The sequence below is a fragment of the Arachis ipaensis genome, chromosome B02 (genome assembly GCF_000816755.2).
Source record: "Arachis ipaensis cultivar K30076 chromosome B02, Araip1.1, whole genome shotgun sequence".
NCBI classification, from domain to species: domain Eukaryota; kingdom Viridiplantae; phylum Streptophyta; class Magnoliopsida; order Fabales; family Fabaceae; genus Arachis; species Arachis ipaensis.
In genome coordinates, this window is record NC_029786.2 from 19,500,809 (window position 1) to 19,521,300 (window position 20,492).

Here is a 20,492-nt window from a genome sequence, read left to right on the forward strand (position 1 = left end):
CATTCACTCATATTTATTAATTACTTTAAATATTAAAATAAAAGTAAAAAATATATACAAGAATATTACACAGAATTTTACATATTTGCCTGAGATTGAAAGAGGGAGCTGCGGGGATCAAAGAAGAGTTAGTGACTTATTTAGTCATTAGTGTTACACTGTTACTGTTTACTGTTTTGTTGACAGTTGACACACACTGGAGACTCGACCAAACAAATTATTCGCCAATGCATGGGCACAAACCAACGCACACACCAATAAGGCCACAAACAAATAAGTAACAAATCCTCCTCCCTCACTAGCGCGTGTAACAACACACCCTCTCCAATCCAAATTCCAAAGGGCACCATTTTCTAATTTTCTTGTCGTCGGTCACAACCTCTTGAGTCTTGACTCCCCTCTCATTTTCGCCGGTGACCGAAAAACTAATTTAAGAAAAATAAATAAAGTATTCCAAATTCCTTTGTTTTTTTATCTCACCTTCATCTCGCCGCGAAATCTCACGCTATTTTATCGCCAATTTCCCTCCCCTTCAATATCGCCTTCTTCAGCGTCTTCACTCCGATTCCCCCTGCTAACTGGTGCTTTTTTTCTCTCTCTCTCTCAATTCTGTTTGAAATTCAATCGATCTTGAGGCATGTCAACTTTTTTATTTTGGTGATGATTTTATTTATTATTAATTTGTATTAGTGTGATGTGAGACTGTTTGAATTGATTTCTATGCCATATTTTGTTGTTTGTTATGCGAGAGTGTTTAATTCGCTTATTTTTTTTTTGGGATTATTTTAACCCCCCCTCCCCTCTCCCCCTCTTTCTTGTTCTGAGCTTCTAACGTGAGCTTCGTGGAGATAGTAGCCAATAGGGTAAGAAGCTGAAACGAAAGATAATTGGTAGAGAACACTCGTACTAAGTTCTATTTATTTATTTAATTTTAAGTAGAAGATTCAATAGCAATAATAATTTTTTTTTTAGAGGAACCAGAATTGTTTTTTCTGGGGTCATGTATGGCTTGTAAATCACTATGTTATGATGATGATATTGGAAGGAATAAAGTTGTCAAATTCGTCTAGCTGATAACAGCTTATAGGAATTAGTTGTTGGTTGTTATACCAGAATTTTTTTTTTTTGGGGGTCATGTATGGCTTGTAAATCGCTATGTTATGATGATGATATTGGAAGGAATAAAGTTGTCAAATTCGTCTAGCTGATAACAGCTTATAGGAATTAGTTGTTGGTTGTTATTGTTTCAAATGCCTAAATTAAGACAATTTTTTTTTCTCACACTTTGGAGGGAGAGTTGGTTATGGAAATGAAGCTATACCAATTCTATTTTGTATTTACTAGAGCAGTCATAGACAAACTTGTCTTGGCAACCATAGATATTGCTAACAACGAAAGACTAGGTCTCAGAATCTTCACCTTGGGAATTCAGATTCTTAGCTACCATCAGGAAGTTTATTTTGTTTGGGGTTGAAAAGTAAGCATTGACCAATTGTGTATTTCCCAAATTTTATGAGGTTTGTTTTGTATCCCAGTATTGATCACAAGAATAAAGTGGTGGTTCCATATTCTGAGTGCCTTGTAGTTTTTTCCTTACAATTTTTGTTACTGGAACTTCTTCACGATTCTTATTTTTCAATACTGTAAGTACACAAAACAACCGAACGTGAGCCTGAAACTTGCAAGACAGATAGAGAACAAGGGTTTAGGATTTTGGGGATTGTGAATTCTTTGTGGACTGAAATCGTTATGAACTACAAATTATATCATTGTTGAATATTTATCTTTCATATAACATTGACATGGGTGTTTACATATAGTATATCTATATTTGACTATCAAGCTTTGGCATGTTTATAGTATTGGATTGATAAATAAGGATTTACTAAAGGACTAATTTTCTAAATTTTTAACTTACAGACTAAAGAGTGCCTTTTCTTTCACAGATCTGAAGATTGATGACAACAAGTCTGCATCAGGCATCAATAGCTGAAAGCAATTTGTAAGTACTTTGCTGGTTAGCATTAGGAGTGAGAATGCAAAGTCTAAGATTTTATTGGTTGTCTGATAACTGATACCTATTATTTTCTGTTTTTCCTTTTTTGGTAAAAAATTAAGGCAAATAATGGAAGCCCGTCCTTCTATATCCATTGAAAGATCAAGTGCGGAGGAACTCAATGTCATGGGGATGTCTGGAGTACTATCTTCATCCTTGGCAGTCCTTCCAACACCCCTAGAAGAGACATATAATAAGTTGCCTGATTCACCTCTTGCTTTTGTAGAAGAAGGGCTGATGAGTAGACCTTTAACTCATTCCGGTCATTTAAATAACAACGGAGCAGTTGGACATATCTTTTCATCTTCTCCTGGATATTCAACTGCTCTTCACCATTCATCCCTTTCACCTCATGAAAAGCATTCTAGAAATGCTCACATTATTTCACATTCATCAACTAACATGGCTACATTGCCACCATTTTCTTCAAATAGTGGACCACTACCTTCCAAACCATCAAGCCATTTTCCTAATGAAAACAGTGCCTCCTGGCATACTGATTCTGTGCCAAGCTTTCTGGATTTTCCTGCAAATACTTCCATCGATAGTGGTAGGGTAGAAAGTGGTGCCTGCACTATCATGACATCTGAGGAATATTGTAAGCAAAATGATTGGCAGGAGTGGGCTGACCAGCTAATCAGTGATGATGATACTTTAACTTCTAATTTGAATGACCTTCTTGCTGATAATGTTCCAGATCCTGAGCCAAAGGTTAAGCTTTTCATAACTGAAATCAATATTAGCTTTCAGAGGAAACAGATTAGTAATTTATTCAAGGAGTGTCTTAGGGTCTCATGTTGTTGCTTTAGGAGCCATTCCAGGTTTCAAAACCATCTTTGCAATTACCAGGACATCCATCCGAAGGCCATCAACAACTTCCTGCTTCATCTGAAGAAAATTGCGCTGGTGCTGCCCCTTCTTTCTCAGCAAAATCTGCTCCTTCCAAGCCACGAATGCGTTGGACTCCCGAACTTCATGAGGCCTTCGTGGATGCTGTCAACCAACTTGGTGGGAGTGAAAGTACGTTTGTATCTCTTTCTTAAGTCCAGAGATTCTAAGCTTCAGTCCTTCATGTGTTGCTCTTTTTTTTTTTCTAATCTACAGGAGCTACTCCTAAGGGTGTGCTGAAGCTCATGAAAGTTGAAGGCTTAACTATATATCATGTCAAAAGCCACTTGCAGGTAGGTGTACTTTGCTTGACTCCCTTGATTTATTTGCTGGCTTGTTATTTTGCTGAAGTGTATATGACTTGAAATGCAGAAATACAGGACAGCTAGATATAGACCCGACTCATCTGAAGGTACATAACATATGCATTGTAGTATGTGAAGCTGCATACATAAATTACAAATATTTATGACATTGGTGTAAATTATGACCGTAGGATGAGCTTTTGCAAATTATTCAGTAGGATCAAAATCAATATACCATACTTCATTTAATATGTATTAATTCCTAACACTGTTCATTCAGTGTCTAGTTAAGAAAAATCCTCTTGAATTGACAAATTATTTAATGATGTAAGGTTTTTAATTGGTGTCCTTGGGTCTTAAATTTTGTATAATGGGCTTTGATTAAGAATTTAAGATGTAAGTCTCCATGGATTCGTTCCCTGTATTTGTCAAGTTTTCTAAATGTAGAAGCTGTTGCACAAATGTGGATAAAAATAGAAGTTTATTTGTCCTAAGGACTGGATATTGTTAAATTTTGCTATTGAACTTTAGTTCTGCTTTTAATGTTTGAAAGTGGTATGAGTGGTTTTTCTGAAGTCACACGCTTCAAATCTAATGCCATTCCTCCAGTGTTTAGTCAGCTAATGTACAGTTTGTTGACTACTGTTGACAGGAGTCTCAGAGAAAAAAACAAGTTCCATTGAAGAGATGTCATCACTAGATTTGAAAACGTAAGTAAACTCTGTACTCTTATTTTATATACTCCTGTTATGTAATGTTAATATAAATATTGATAGTTTGATACATTGCCTATCAAAATGGTTGATACATCAGATTGTTAGACAATGTTTCATTCTCTAATGTGACGTTGCTGGTACAAATGTTACATAAGATTAAATAGCTTATGATCTGTGGAAGCTAATTGATTTTGAAAATAAACCCAAATTATATGTGTAGCTTGTTCTGTAGAGGGCATAACTTGTTTTTTTTTCTTTTTCTTCAATAAGTGGCCATAAGTTTTGTCATCTCTCATTTGATGTTAGTTTGTTGTTTATTTAGTTTAATAATGCTAGTTAGTTTCATTTGGAGTGTTACACACATAAATCTCATGCAAGATATGTGTATTTAGTTCTGTAAATTCATCTTTCTGAAGAGTTATTGCCCATACCATACTACTAAGTATGAGAAAAGTGCATATAAGCTGGAAATTAAGGGATGATTTTAGAACAAAAGTAAGGATTAAAATAAAAGAGAGAAATCGTCAAACACTGGTTCTTGCAAGGACTATAACTGATTAGATTAAGGATCAAGAAGTGATCTGTTAAGAGTATTCAATAGTCCACGATTAAGGCTGCAATAGGGAGCTTGGGTCATTATTGAGTGGTTATATGTGGGTTTTTGGTCGTATGTCACACACAGTAATTCTTCAGCTGTCTTAGCTATTCCATTGTTGACAGTGGCATTGATATCACTGAAGCTCTGCGACTGCAAATGGTGGTTCAGAAGCAGTTGCATGAACAACTTGAGGTATGACATTTTATTCCTTCAGGAACTCCTGACGTAGTTAATGCATTGCATTTAAACCAATATGTTGTTCAGAGGTTTGTTGCAAACTCTGTTTCTGCTGCCACTGTCTTTACTATGGAAAATTCATGTTATATAACATTGATGAGAGATTAAACTTCATTTAAAGGCTTTGAAATGTAAATGAAATGAACTATTAGTGAGTTTTAGCTTGGTGATAATCTCCTATAAAGAGAGGAGTTAATTTTTCTATCCTTGCGCTTGTTCTCTGTTTGCTTCCTATTTTGTAAGCTCTTTCCCGAAATGCATTGTCTGAGACATCCCACTCGGTTCTCTTGTGGTATCTTTTTCTTTGATCTGATTCACTTCTTTTTCTGTTAGATTCAAAGAAATCTACAGTTGCGAATAGAAGAACAAGGAAGGTACCTCCAGATGATGTTTGAGAAGCAATGTAAACCCGAGACTGAAATGTTTAAGGCATCATTATCTACTGCTGAAAATCCATCTGGATCCTCTTTGGATGCCATGCAAGATGTTCCAGCCAAAAGCGCATCAATGGTGGACAGTTACAAGCCAGGACCTGATCAAGCTATCGGCAGCACCACAGTTGTGGAAGGCTCAGTGGAAATAAGAGGGAAACATGATTCTCCCAAAACACAACTTTCTGAGAATCCTAAGCAGCATGCTAATGCTAACGACGATGCTGCTCAAGCCTCGAAGCGTCAAAGAAAAGATGAGTAAGCCATCCGAGCTGCCACATCTGCAATGAACTTACAATATTGATGCATGGATTATATTTTAGTAAGAAATGAAATACTATACTGAATGATGGATAGAGCTTCATAACCTGATGAGTTCTCTAGCCACATGAGTTCTTGGATATGTATTCTAAAACATTAGGTAAAGTTGACTCAATCGGTTGAAATGCTTAGGATCGAATTCTGCTATTTGCAGTCTGCCATGGTAGGCGATCTGTAAATACCATTGTTATGTTGTTATTGATGCTGCTGTAGCTGAACTTGGTGATATCATTGATATCGTAAGTTCAATGCTCTACTAGGTCACTTATCTCCTTTCCTTCCATAGGACACCTCTAATGTAAAATAAATTATTGTGATTTGAGTTGAAATTTTGATTATGATATTCTTCAACACCATTATTTGGTGGTATTCTAGTCATGTGAGGATGAGATTTTCTAATGTTGAGATAATGAGCAGACATCAAATAATACTTCATAGGTGAGGAATCCCAAATAAATATGAACTGTTTCTTTTAATTGAGGAAAAGAGGATGCTTCCTCTTCCTAGTTCTTATCATTGTCAATTATAAGTACCTTAGGACTTAACTTGCAGGTGGCTTTAACAATGGCATCACGTCTGTTACCAATTCCACACGCTGTAGGTTGTTTACATGACATGTTTGATATTTCCTTTTCCTTGTAAGGACATGTTTCGTTTTTCATGTTTAGGGTGTGTTTGGAAGAAAAATTTGATTTTGACTGCTTTAATATACTCCAATCACTAATCGTTATATATATACGTGAAACGTTACATCCAGTAAGAGCTATTTATTATGACATAATCTTAACGTAGATAATAACCCATTGAAGATGGAGAAATTCTCTCTCAGATAATAGATTCCAGGTTCAAAGGTCATCCCAACTTTCGCTATGCGTGTGTGGAATATCAAATTTTTTGTCAATCTGTCTCAGGTTTTTCTTGAAAAAATTGTAGGCTTAAATTAATCAATCAAAGCATTGTAGCACTGTAGCATCTACTGGTAAATAATTTTATGTTATGCATTTTTACTAAAAAGGGTCTATTTGTCATCTTTATCATTGATTGATTGACTATTGTTCTTTAGATTATTTTTTTCGTTGGATGGTTAAGGCTCATACGAGCTATATGTTGTAAGGATTTGTATTTTATTTTTATCCTTTTTGAAATTATATGGTTTACTTTGTGTATTATGGTATGCTTGAAAGATATCGCAGCAGAGGAGGATATTAGGTCAGTTTTTATGATTAAAAAAAAGTGAAAAATAACAAATTGATAATCATGTTGAATACTACCTTTACTCTCCATTTCAGAGTTTTGGTTAGACATGGTGAATAAGATTTGGAATTACTTTTGCTCATGTTTTGATCTGTGAGAGTATGTATTAGAGTATATATATGTTTGTTTTCTTTTCAAATTATTTTTTTGTGATTGAACTTATGTAACATATAATGATTAATTCAAATAATCAACATATATTATTGCACGGAGAGGTTTCTTCATTTTATGGTATTATGAGTTCAAATATCTTAGTGATTGAATGATAGATTAAATAACATTAATTATGTCTTTGTTTTTTGGTATTACTTAGGAAAAGCCAATGATAGCTTTGGGTGAACAAATGTGTCAATCTATAGTGATAATGTTGGAAAGACTATATGCGGTGAACCATTCACTGTATGTAATTTTTATGCCTTCCATATGTGCAAGCCTTTCTATGAGTATGAAAGGAAGGATGGGAACCAGTGCTGCCCCCAGGCCATTCACTCTATTCACCATTCTTCATTCATATGTTGCAATTGTGCTAAAGATTTTTAGTATTGTAAGATGTTCTAAATATTTAATTCATTACTTCTAAAAAATAGAGCCATTGTGTTTCAAATGGTTATGCTGTTTTTCTTTTGCTTTTTAGTCTCTCTTTATATTATATGAGATATTCCAACTGCATAATTAATTGAGAATCAACAGTTTTGGCAGGATTATTTTATAGACTTAAACGTTGACTAAGGATTAAATACATGTCATTAATAAACATAGGAGCGGAGCTAGATGAAATATTAGAGGGAACCAAAAATATTTACACAATAAAATAAGACTAAACTAAAATTTTAAGGAGGATTAAACTGAAATTTACATATAATTTACATGTAAAAAATTAAAATTAGGGGGCCATTGCTCCCCTTTCCTACTATGTGACTCCGCCACTGAATAAATAATGGTCCAGGTAATGGAACCCTCATCCTCTTGGTTGGTTTTTTTATTAATTGAGTTTGAAATTTTAGTTTTGGATTTCTATTAATGGGTGCTAAACAAACATTCTATTTTGTCATTGTAATTGATTGTGATTTACGGGTCATACTTTTGCTTTGGCTTATTGCTTAATGTCTCATTAATTGACAAGGTTTGATAGTTGATGAAAATTTTCTTAGCGTGTGACTTGATTTTAGTTTGGCAAAGAATCTTGCCAGTCGTATGAATGTTACTTTTTTAGTTTCATTAATAATATCATGGATTTTTATAGCGTACAGATGCTCTTTATACAAATTCTCTGTGGTTGAATACCAGAATGACACACGGTACCATGCTGGTCCTCAGGAAGCAGCTTGCAGGGCTCACTGAACATATAACAGAGCTTGGTTGACATTAGCAGAAATAGAAACAGAAGAAGCCACGTTAGTTTCCATAAAATGGTGTAACGGTTACTAATGTTGGACTCTGTTACATATACTGATCCGTTCATATGGTTTGGGTTCACAGTCCATTTGATTGATTTAGGAAAAAGGATTTTGGTGGGCCTATCAATGGAACTTTGTAAACATGGACTATTTTGGACTCTTTTTGTTTTTGTTATCTTTAAAAACCTGCATGTTTACTATGTTTTTAAACGCTCACGTATACCAAAATTTAAATTCTTTTAACATGAAACTCTAATTTTTAATATATTCATTTAAAATAAATTAGTAAAAACAATATACCGAACATATTAATATTGATACATATATTTACATTGTATTTTCTGATTTTAATATCATGAGAAAAGAAATGAATTATAATGTAATTTAATTTTTGTTACATATTTTGTAACTATATTTAAATAGGAGTTGTTATAGGAATTAAAGCATGTTTCATACGATAACATATGTAACAACTAAAAATAAAACAAGTATAGAATAGACAGAATATTACGCTTTTTAGGCTTTATGACGCAGGAGTAAGTTGAGTTAGTAGGTTAATTATATTAGTTAATTGTAATAAGGGAATACAAGTCCCATATTATTTAGGATAGTGAATAAAAAACAATAAAAATATTTATATAAATTTTTTTTATATAATTATTTAATTATATAAAAATATTTAGACCTTGAAATTATTCTTTGGATATAATTCAAAGATTGTTATTCTTATTGTATCCAATTAAGATACTATATAGTAGTATGAACTAATTATATGTTTATATTTGTATTAGTTATTTATAGAATTTGACTTAACTGTTCTTAAAATGTTAGTAAAAATATGTATTTCAAATTTTAATTTTAAGTTTTTGACTATTTTATATTTTTTATTTATGTGAGAGCGGTTTTACCGGTTGAACCAGTAACTTATCGGTTGAACCAATAAACCAGTAAACCAGTAACTTGACCGGTTCGGTTTTGACAACTATGGTTTGCTGTCACAGGTCTCGTAAAATTTATCTTATTTGTGAGTGCGGGTCTTTGGTGTGGAGTCACCAATAGGATCTTTTGGTGTGGATTCATCAATGAGATCGATCATCTGCGGTCACAAGTCTTTTCACGCAAGAGTTCTTTCAACCCAGGGAGAATGACGCAGGAGCAAGTTGAGTTAGTAGGTTAATTATATTAGTTAATTGTAATAAGGGAATACAAGTCCCATATTATTTAGGATAGTGAATTTTGTGTTATGTATTAGTCCCACATCGTTCAAGGTATGAAGGTTTTTCCTTCTCCTACTAGTATAAATAACTCATGTATCTTTTATTTATGAAATAGAAGTTGAAGTTGATTTTGGAATATGAAATAAGCTGTGTGCTTATTTTCCTCTAGGCTCTTTGAGAGTAAGAGGTGCATCCTTGACTTGGCCGACCAAGGTAGGTTTATGGCTATTTTCACCATAGTGGGTTGCTAACCTCGCCAAGATTGGTGTCTAAACCAATGTTCTGAGAACCGGACCGGACCGGCCGGTTCAACCGGGTTAACCGGAAACCGGTCACCTAGCCGGTCCGGTCCACATGGAAAACTGCCCTGCAAATTTTGTTTTATGCTTCAAATTATTAAGGCTGTTGTATGTTGGATAATTTGATTAAGTTCTGTGTTCTTGACTTCTTGGTTGATAATGATTTCTGTTCTGTTAATTTTTGATTGTTAATTTCGGTTGTTAGGGTGGATAATGAACTATGCTCTGTTAATAATGAACTCTGCTCTGTTATTAAATTTTGTTGGTTTTTTTTGTTCTGTGCTTCAAATTATTAAGGCTGTTGTATGTTGAATAAATTGATTAAGTTCTGTGTTCTTGGTTGATTAAATTCTGTTCTTGGTTGAATAAAGTGAATAAATTGTATGTTGCTGGCATTATGTTTGTCATTTATGTGCGTTTTAATTTCTTTAGTTATAAACTTTGACATTTGAAGTTGTCTTTGACCTTTTAATGATGAATTATGTATTGTTTATTTTGTGAAATTATTAAATTTTGAATCTTATTAGTTTAAAAATTATTGCATTTAACTTTTTAAAATTATGTTTTGATTTTTTTTATAATTTTATTATATATTTAATTAAACCGGTTCAACCCCGGTTCAACCATTGAACCATTGAACCAGTCACTTGACCGGTTCGATGACCGGTCCGGTTCTCGCAACCTTGGTCTAAACTATGTCACCATAGTGGGGTTGTTAACCTCGCCAAGATTGGTGAATCTAAACTATGTCACCATAGTGGGATTGTCAACGTCCCGGCGTCACTTTAATTATAAGGTGCAATGATATTTAAAATTTGGCATGCCAATTACTCAATTAACAGGTAAAAATCAAACTTTATTATAATTTTAAGATGGTATGGATTCAATTCATTATTAGGTGAAACAGTGAGAATTTTAGTGTCCAAGGCAACAAGGTAAAACATCTTGATCATAACTAAATTTATTGTTTTAAGTTGTCCAACATTCCAACATATAGACACTAGTAGCATACTTGAGAGATTAGGGCATGGTGAAAATTCACATACAACATTAGAAAATGATTTAGTCAAACCATCTATTGATTTTTGACTATTAACTTCATATGAACAATATCACAAGTAATGTCTCTGAATCCATAAAATAAATAATATCACAAGTAACATAGATATATGGCTCACATATTATATATGTATAAAGGACAAGGCATATATACGGCTCACAAGCAATGTTTTCTAACATATTGAAAACAAATCTTGATTTATGGACACTAAATATACATATTATATACGATTCAACTTCATATATGTTCTTTACTATACAAGAAACTACATCTTCATTTGCGAAACTACATCTTCACCCTAAAGAGACATAGAGATCAGGATCTTCATTAACCAAAGGGGCATTATCAATCTCTTTCTTTGCATACACAAAGGCCTCATGAGGTGGCAACAACTGTATGTGTCTCTGAGAAATATATATGTATCAACTTATTGGTGAATTTATATAAAAAAAAAAAGTGGTAGGTTCAAGGTCTCACCAATTTCTACCTACTTATAAGAAGGAACACTAAGAAGGGGTGAAAATCTTGTATTTTTTATTGCGTCAGCAAGCTTGTCCTCCCTTTTACTCCTAGAGATTGAACTATTCAGGCAGGTTTTTGCTCTCTCAGACTCAAATGCGACTGATTGGACTACTTCATTTGATGAATTAAGTAAAATAACAGAGTAAGGAAGGCTGAAGTGAACCTGCTGAAGTATTGCCTCTTTGGTGGTGCTGCTATTCAAGGATGGGTGTGATGAATCATTTTCATAAGGAGACTGATCATTTAGTAAATATCTATGTACAAGCATCTGAAACAAAATACTAGATACAGTCAAAACAGCCGCCAGAAGAAACAATCTTTGCCAGTCGATTTTGTGGCCAAAGAAACGCCATGATAACTCCCTCATCAGGATAAAAGCAGATTGTCGGAAGGCCCTTTTCATCTCATTATACAACATATCAGAATTGAACCATTCAAATATCCAAATAAATGCTACAGATCATAAAAGCTAAGCATGCCATTTCATACATCTCTGCAGTCCTAAATGGCACAAGGACAATTCAGATACCTCAGTTCGTCTGTGGGTGCATGACTGCACCAACATAAAGACACTCTGGAGCTCGACTCAGCCAAAATTCTACACTTATTTCAAGCAAAGTCTTCAAATTTCCCAACATCAAAACTGCACTATTTCGGGCGGAAAAAATAAAAAGAAAGACTGCAATATGAAAAGGAATAATATCCAACTTATTAAGTGCAATTCAGTCCATTGATAATAATCTGCACATAGATTCAAACAATAACCATGTAACCATAAAAAACTACAATAGGGTGAAAATTCAAGCACTATGTACTAGCAAGATTACAGTATGTAACACTAACAAGTTTCACCATTGCTTGTTATATTGTTGATAAGTTCATCTCTAACACCATATCACTATATACTAACTATGCTGTCATACATTAACTTGGCTACTTATATGATATATCAAATGCAATCATGATCCAATTCCAAAACAGGGATTATGATATATAATTATAATATAATTGATACCATTAAATCTACTACACGTGAAGGAAAGGGAAAAGAAAAATTTGGTAAAAATTGAAACAAGTTCCTCTAAGCTTAAGAAATATTTCTCAGAAGCTGATTCATGAACTTATATATTTTCTCGAAGTCATGCACACTGCAAAAAGCATAATCATCTGAATCTGAATACAGAACCAACAACAACAACAACAACAAAGCCTTGTCCCACTAAGTGGGGTCGGCTACATGAATCAAACGACGCCATTGTGCTCTGTCATGTATCATGTCTATAGAGAGACCGTTTACATGTAGGTCTCGTTTGACCACCTCATGGATAGTCTTCTTAGGTCTTCCTCTGCCTTTCGCCCTTTGTCCATCTTCCATCTCATCCACCCTCCTGATTGGATGTTCTATCGGTCTTCTTCTCACATGTCCAAACCACCTGAGACGCGATTCAACCATCTTTTCCACAATGGGTGCTACTCCAACTCTCTCCCTTATATTTTCATTCCTTATTTTATCTAATCGCGTATGACCACTCATCCATCTCAACATCTTCATCTCTGCCACACTCAGCTTATGTTCGTGCTCCCCTTTAGCCGCCCAACATTCCGTACCATACGGGTACCTAGTTGAAACGGTGGATCTGAATTTGAGGCAAGAAACGAAGAGAGGTAAGGTGCCAAAAATAATAAATACTAATAAATAAATTAAAGAGAAAACCAAAAATAATTTGTTATTCCAATTTCAAAATATTAGAACATAGCACATTCCATGAACAAACCTGAAGGCTATATCCGAAAGAAGTAGCAGGACGGAATTCCAGTTGCCCTCCCTACATGAACCAATGAAAAAAAATCAGCAAAAAGCTACCATGTTAAAGTTAGTTTAGTCATTAACTTCCAAGCAATTTCATTGAAAATTAAAAATGAAACAGAAAGTACTCTACCAACCCATGAATGCTTTGCTGAGTTCCAAAAAACCCATCATGGCTAGGAGCCATAGAATTCAAGGGACCCTACAAGGATATAGATGTCAAAGCTAATCAATCGATGGGTGGAGCAGCTCTTACCTTCCACTCACAAGCAAGGCGGACGACGAGCACAATGAGGGATGGCGGGCAGAGCGCTACTGAACACAGTAACCACAATGACGGGTCAAGGCACCACGACTACGCGACTACGACAAAGAATGGCGATTGGCGAACGGGGGATGACCTTGACCACGACGAACAAACACAGATCTCGAGCGCCACTGACAGCCACAGTGACAAGACCAGAGGCGGCGGTCGCATTGGAGGAAGCTCGGGTTTGCTTTCACGAGAGGAGAAGAGTGACTTGAAGACCCAACCTGCATCTGTTTCATCCGTTTCTTTTTTTGAACGACAAATAAGGCCCAACTTGCGAAGCTGGCACCTACGAACCCAACACAATAAGATCCCGTTCCAATGCACGCTACCAACTCGGCTCGGCCGATCATTCCATGAGCGCCCAACTTGCTGACAACCTGCTCCATTTTGCAAAAGGAAGACAACACGCGTCAACAGGAGATGCACGAAAAAAAATATCTATAAATCTATATGAACTTACATCTGTACAGTAGTGCGATCCTAATATCATTTATCTTCAAATGATATGACTTTTGAAAGTTTATTATCCAAATATGGTGATGATTATATTGCACTATATTATAATTTTTATTAATAGAATTTCGTCATCTTTTTGTAATTTTATAGTAAATGACATAACAAATCTTTTTTGTTATATTAAAGCAATAATTTATTCATTAAAATTTTAATTTTATAGTTAAATTTTTTACGAGAATTTAATATAAAATTGTTTTGTTCACAACTTTATTATACAATTATACTATAATGTGTTTATTATAATTAAATGATATTTTTTATTTTTTTATAAACTCTTGCATTCTTCTAAAAAGTAAAATCATATATTTTTTTTTCTAATTTAATATAAAAGATCTATGTTAAGTACCTAATCTAACAGTATTTTAATATTAGTTTTTGTCATTATACTTATCATATCCGTGCATTGCAGGGGACACTTCCCTAATGATAAGTAAAATATAGTGATTGAAAATTTCTATTTTTTTTTATTAGTGTTCTCCATTTTGCAGTAGATAAAAATTCTATAAATTTTTGTGTCTAAACCAGAATATTTTACCGTCTCTATTCTTATCCCTCTTTTCAAACATCTTTTTGTCTCTATTTTTGTTTTTATTTCTGTATTTCCATTTCGAGACAGAAACCAAATAGAACCTATGACACTCACTTTTCCTCACCCCCAACTTTTAAAATACTTATACCAAGTTAAATTCATTACACATATAATAGCAGATAAAATTCACTACAAAACGCCGAATTTTACTGATGGCTAATAAGTATAACGCATTGCTAATAATTGACATGCCTAATAGACGAACTTGGAACCAATGTTTACGAACGGCAACGTTTTACCCTTGAAACAAAATTGAAATATCCTTTATTCTAGCGACAACATTTTCATTTGTCGACGATTTGACCGTCGATAAATCCAATTCAATCCAATCCGTCGATTTGACCTGCTGTCAGAATGACCGTCGACGATCAGTAACTAGCATCTATCTAACAGTAATTGTTATACATCTACTATTACTTCCGACTCTATTTAGTTTCCCATATAGTCTACTTATTGCTAGTTAGATTGTTAAAACAAACTGGTCATTATTTTATGGAAAAGTATAGGTAGATAATGAAAATATTAAACAATGTGAACAATAGATATATTAGATGTTTAATTTATTAGGTGTGCGAATAGTTATTCTAAATTTCTAATATTAAAATTTAAGTGAGTAATTTAGAGTGTAGTGTATTTTATTTGAATTGGACCAATTTCAAAATCTATTGTTCATATTATTCAAAAAAATCATTAATTACCTAGAATAACCCATATAATATAATTAAAGCATAATTAAACCAAAGGGCACTATCTATTCATTTATTCATTGTTTACAATACAGTAATAAACTAAAACACAAGTATTCAATCATTGTTTTGAACTAAGTCATAAGTCGTAAGTCAGAGAATTATTATTATTCGAAACTAAAAATCTAAATATCTTAACACATGGCACACTCATTACATATTAGAGAAAATACCATTTTCCTTTTTTATCAGATACTAAAATAATACTCTTTTTCTCTCTATTTATAAAATGTATATTTTCTTCCATTATAACTTTTAAAAAACTTCTTCTTTAATCCATTTTAATTTTTTTGTATTAATTAATGTTAACTTTATCCATTTTTCAAGAAAAAATAAATTATTTTTTATAAAAATATCCTTTAGCAAAAATTTTATTTTTTATCATTACATTTTGCTTACCAAAATACTCTTTAATAAATTATTTTTTTATTGATTAAATTGTATTTTTATCAAAATATTTTTAAAAAAATTTAATAATTAAATTTTTTTCTAAGATACCCTTTAATAATTTTTTAATTATTAAATTATGATTTTACCAAAATTTTTGTTAACATTTTTTTATATTTTACTATTAATTTTTTTATATCAATGTATATTAAATTTAATAATTAAAAAATTATTGAAGGATATCTTAGAAAAAAATAATTTAATTATTAATTTTTAAAAAAAATATTTTGGTAAAAATATAATTTAATTAATAAAAAAATAATTTATTAAAGAGTATTTTGTTAAGCAAAATTTAATGACAAAAAAATAAAATTTTTGTTAAAGGGTATTTTGTAAAAAATAATTTATTTTTTCTTGAAAATAAATAAAGTTAACATTAGTTAACACAAAAAAAATTAAAATGGATTAAAATGAGATTTTTTAAAAGTTATAAGGGAGGATAATATACATTTTATAAATAGAAAAGAGGTAAGTGTTATTTTAACATCTCCCAGGAGAGAGAAGTGGTATTTTCTCTCTACATATTACCCTCCTTATATCCCCTAAAGAGCACCCATTGTTGCACTAGCAACAAATATCATTGTAAACCTTTTCAAAAAAGAACCTATATTGAACAATTTACTTTTCCAACTTCATTTTTGGAATTACCTTTCAACGATTCTCTAGTGTAACTAACTTGTTCTACATCTCTATCGATCTATATTCTAATCAGCATTATCAAAACCTATGTCACCAAAATTAGCAACAACTTTCCCAAGAACATGGTTATAAATGATATCAAAGTGAATATCATACTAAGTGTACACAAAAAATCAGTCACTAATTCAATTACTCATATAAAATACATCATAGACTACAAATATATAGTAACTAATATGATAACTGATTTTTAATGAACGTATATTTTTGTATAAATTTAAATTTCCTTAATACAATTATCTTGCTTTATGTTGCATGCGTTTATACAAAAATGGATAGAATGTTAAATAGTTTGATGTATTAGTCAACTATAAACCAATAAAATATTTTCAATTTTTTAGTTCAAAATAAATATGTAGAAAACCTTATTTTGAAAACTAAAAACGATGTGGATCGATATATCAATCCCCTGGTTATTTATTTTATAGTTTTTGGTCGAAATCCACTAGATAATATAACAGCACTAAAAGCCATTTGGACAAGAATAAGGGAAGCTTCAAAACCGTCCCTGAAAAAACCAATTGGACCAAAAGAGAAAATTTACTATTATAGATTTACAGTGAACAAACTTCCTTGTCAACGAAAAAAAAAAGAATAAAAATAAATAAAATAAAAAAGCGTACTAATCCACTAAACACAACAGAGAACCTCAGTATTCTTAAAGCCTTCTTAGCAGCCATTTTAAATTTGTAGTCTCGCCTCATTCATGATTCCTCCAAAGGCTCTGCATCACTGAAAAACCACATTTTGCATGTGGGCTATGAAACCTAACAGAGCACACTCAGCATTACATTAAGCTATTTACAACAACTTCCAAACCTCAAACTCCAAATGTTAACTTTCCTGAAGATAAATCAAATCTTTTTGCTTATGGCGTGTTAAAAAAATGCCATTTACATAGAATAAAACCCTATAGCACTTATTATGATTGGATCTATCATTAAACTAATTATATACAGGTGCTACATTAAGGCCTAAAGAGGACAAAATGGACGGTAGGTGAGAGAGGACATTTTTGCCCGTGTTTAATTTAGGGAAAAATTATACAACATTGTACTTGTGTTCAAGCTTGGCAAGGCAATGATATATTCTCAACAGTGTCTTGCATTTCAGCCCTACTCCTTCTGGAAAAAGGAGAGAACAAGATCGGTATGCATGGAAAAGAGCTGTGTATCGACGAAAAGCTGTTTAGTGCAAGGCAACAAAGGAGGAATTAACTGCATTAGCTTGTCTGAAAATAATTGCCAACTCACAAAAAGCTTTGTATACAAAGAAATTTATCATCTAAGTGACAAAGAAGGCAGCTTCACGGAGTGAAAATGCAGGGAAATTTTTCATGGATGAGTTTTATGTGCAATTTTATAGAGTTCATCCATGAAAACCAACCAACAAACAAGTTCAATTGCAACAACGATTCTCATACAACACTGTAACTGTGATCATGCTTAGCTTCTACAATGATTATTAGTGCATCTTTGTAACCAACTTCCTTCTCTCAGTTTAGACAAAAAAACTTCTTACATGACTTAGTGATCTTATTTACATATTAATATAGATTCTGTGAACAGGGACGAACTAGCAGGAAGTCGGATAAATTTTGCTAGTCAATGCAGATCATTCAAATGAAAGTTAAATCTGTTTGGATAATTAACAAGATATAAAATTAAGGGAGCGAACCTTCATGAAAGCCCGATCACGGTTCGGGAATGAGTCAATGAAGCTCTCCTTCAAAAGCAAGGATACCTGAAGATACAAACATGTTAGTTCCTAAACAATACATGCTATTTTCCATAGAAGACAACCTTCATAACTGATTGCACCTCTGAATTCATGATGACTTAAAATTAGAATTATTGAATTTTCATTACTTGTCTTAATTTTTTTATATTTAATTTTGTTCATCGAACTTCAATGTTAAACTTACTCTTATAATGTTTTCCTTCAACAAAAGGCAAAGCCATGAGACAAAGATGACTTGGCGAAGACTTGTTGGACTAACATTGATTACATAACCGAAGTTGAAAATGTTCTATGTAAGGTTGAAAATATTCAACAGAATAGTGTTAAAGTTAGGGTTAGGAAACCAACTTTAAGGAAGAATTATAAGTGAAAACCAACTTAGTAACACAATGATTTGGACCCATTAACAAATAAATACACAATTAATCATCATTAACAAACAACTCCATAACAAGGACTAACTATTTATCTGATTCCTTTTTCCCTCCATATTGTGCATACCAAGTAAATCTTTGGTTAAAAAAATGATCATGGATGCGTTGAAAGAATTTAACTGATGTAGATCAAAAGAAAAAAACACAAACCTTGTCATCATTTGATTGTACATTGGTTATGGTGTGAGAACGGAGGTTACAGCAAAGGGAATCCAAGTAAGATCTTAGTACTGACAAGAATCCCTTGGCAGCTTCAACCTGAGTAGAATAAAATAAAATGAGAGAGAGAGAGAGAGAGAGAGAGAGAGAGAATACAACAAACATGTTTGATAAAGTCATTAACATGAAAATATCAAATATTGTACAAATCTTGCAGACTACTTGGAATTTTGAATTAACATAATCATGAATTATCAGGAAGCTAAATAACTTATTCTTCAAAACATTGCTCTTTCATCATGGTAACATTTGAATATTCAATATAATAATTACCACAAATGGAGAAAGAACAGGCAATAGAGACTAAATAAAGGAAATAAATAAACAATATGATAAAAAATAATGCAAATGAGAATATAATTATTAAGGGCATACCTGGACTTCTGTGCATTCATACACTGGCCTTTTCCTACCCAAGTAACTTTCTCCCACAAGAGTTGCATGATAAGGACGTAAAGAAGACATTAACTCTTTCTGTCTTGGAAGTTGAGGTATTGTCGGAGACCTTACCTATAGGAAAAACAAAATATCACTTTGATAAGAAACCATGTGTTGTGCCTTTCTACAACTCAATATATTGTCACTGCTAAACTAGAAGTTAAAGAGGATGAAGCAAATAATAATAGAAGCTGAGCACCATTTATTTTACGGCCAAGATTAAATGCAGCCAGCACTCTCATGGAAAAAGCTTCTCGTAAAAACTAATTACAACTACTTAATCAATTACTTCTTCAAAATGCTAAAGGTATTACTCAACTTTTTTTATATGATACTGGGATTGATATTGGGATTGATATTAAGAATCATAAACCAATAAATTTGGATAGCACCATTATTATATACCTATATTAAAAGGAATTGATCCCCAAAGTTTCCTTTTTTTTTCAAATGGTAGAAAGAAATATTACTATAGGAGGTAACACAATACAAAAGCAAGAACATGATATTCTTATACAAAAATCTCAAATAACAGAGAAATCAACTAAAAATGCCCATCAATATGAGGTATATAAACCATCTAAAGTAACTACTCACTTAGCTAAGTGCTGTAAAATGTACCAAAAAAAAAAAAAAACAGTTTATCTAATAAAATATACTAACTAGTGATAAATTTATCTTGGGCCATTTCAATCCAAGGCTTCAAAGAGTTAAATCTAGAACACTGCCAACCCATGCCTAATTAACTCCCTAAAAAAATTAAGACGAAGGAATGCCTTATCACACCTAATATACTAAAGCATACATCACAAAACCAGAACATTGTAATACTAAATTGATGAGGAGGGAAAGAATCAGTTTCTATCAGCATTGCAAGATCTAAAGAAAAATTACACACCTGGTTTCTATTGGCATCAATCAGAATAGTACTGGTTAATTTTGACTGAACTTCATTGGTCTTGTTCCTGACACCAACCTAGAGAATCAAATGTTGTAGCCAGTTACATTCCAGAAACGATATCACCAAATGTCAATACAACAACAAATTGGAACCAAATTTAAAAGTAGTTGCTCTAGTAACAAATTCTAGGTTATATTCCAATTTCTTAAGGATAATATAATATTCAATGTGTATTCCAAAGTAATGTATTCAATATGGTATCTAGCAATCATATGAATAGGAAAGCCTAAGAGCAACCCAAGCAAAGATCATGGAGATTTAATTAATAAATGAATCCAAAAT

General features: G+C 32.7%; 2 protein-coding genes and 1 long non-coding RNA gene across 9 annotated transcripts in view; 1 reads left to right on the top strand and 2 right to left on the bottom strand.

Moving 5' to 3' along the window:
• On the top strand, positions 258-5,987 carry LOC107624999 (protein PHOSPHATE STARVATION RESPONSE 1). Of its 4 annotated transcripts, none has more exons than XM_021115640.1 (9): positions 258-581; positions 1,947-2,017; positions 2,119-2,767; positions 2,866-3,076; positions 3,161-3,237; positions 3,317-3,356; positions 3,902-3,959; positions 4,686-4,755; positions 5,134-5,987. In XM_021115640.1, exons 3-9 carry the CDS (start codon positions 2,126-2,128, stop codon positions 5,491-5,493), a joined length of 1,458 nt encoding a protein of 485 aa, XP_020971299.1. In that variant the 5' UTR covers positions 258-581; positions 1,947-2,017; positions 2,119-2,125; the 3' UTR covers positions 5,494-5,987. The 4 variants fall into 4 exon arrangements, with proteins under 4 accessions (XP_020971299.1, XP_016182990.1, XP_016182992.1 ...); XM_016327504.2 differs by having other exon boundaries at positions 259-581; positions 1,947-2,002; XM_016327506.2 differs by having other exon boundaries at positions 259-581; positions 1,947-2,002; positions 2,878-3,076.
• Positions 9,795-12,596, bottom strand: LOC110268765. 2 transcript variants are annotated; one of them, XR_002357195.1, is made up of 2 exons: positions 11,465-12,596; positions 9,795-11,348 (listed from the first exon to the last, which is right to left on the bottom strand). It is a non-coding gene; the product is annotated as an uncharacterized LOC110268765 (long non-coding RNA). The 2 variants fall into 2 exon arrangements; XR_002357194.1 differs by having other exon boundaries at positions 9,795-11,360.
• LOC107624998 overlaps positions 16,951-20,492 on the bottom strand; it is a 17,585-nt gene continuing 14,043 nt past the window's right edge. For all 3 annotated transcript variants that reach the window (XM_021115642.1, XM_016327502.2, XM_021115641.1), the window contains 5 exons: positions 20,148-20,225; positions 19,187-19,321; positions 18,743-18,850; positions 18,096-18,161; positions 16,951-17,602 (listed from right to left, as the gene is read on the bottom strand). In XM_021115642.1, coding sequence (XP_020971301.1) covers positions 17,534-17,602; positions 18,096-18,161; positions 18,743-18,850; positions 19,187-19,321; positions 20,148-20,225 — 456 coding nt within the window. In that variant the 3' untranslated portion in view covers positions 16,951-17,533. The remainder of the gene's footprint in view (positions 17,603-18,095; positions 18,162-18,742; positions 18,851-19,186; positions 19,322-20,147; positions 20,226-20,492) is intronic.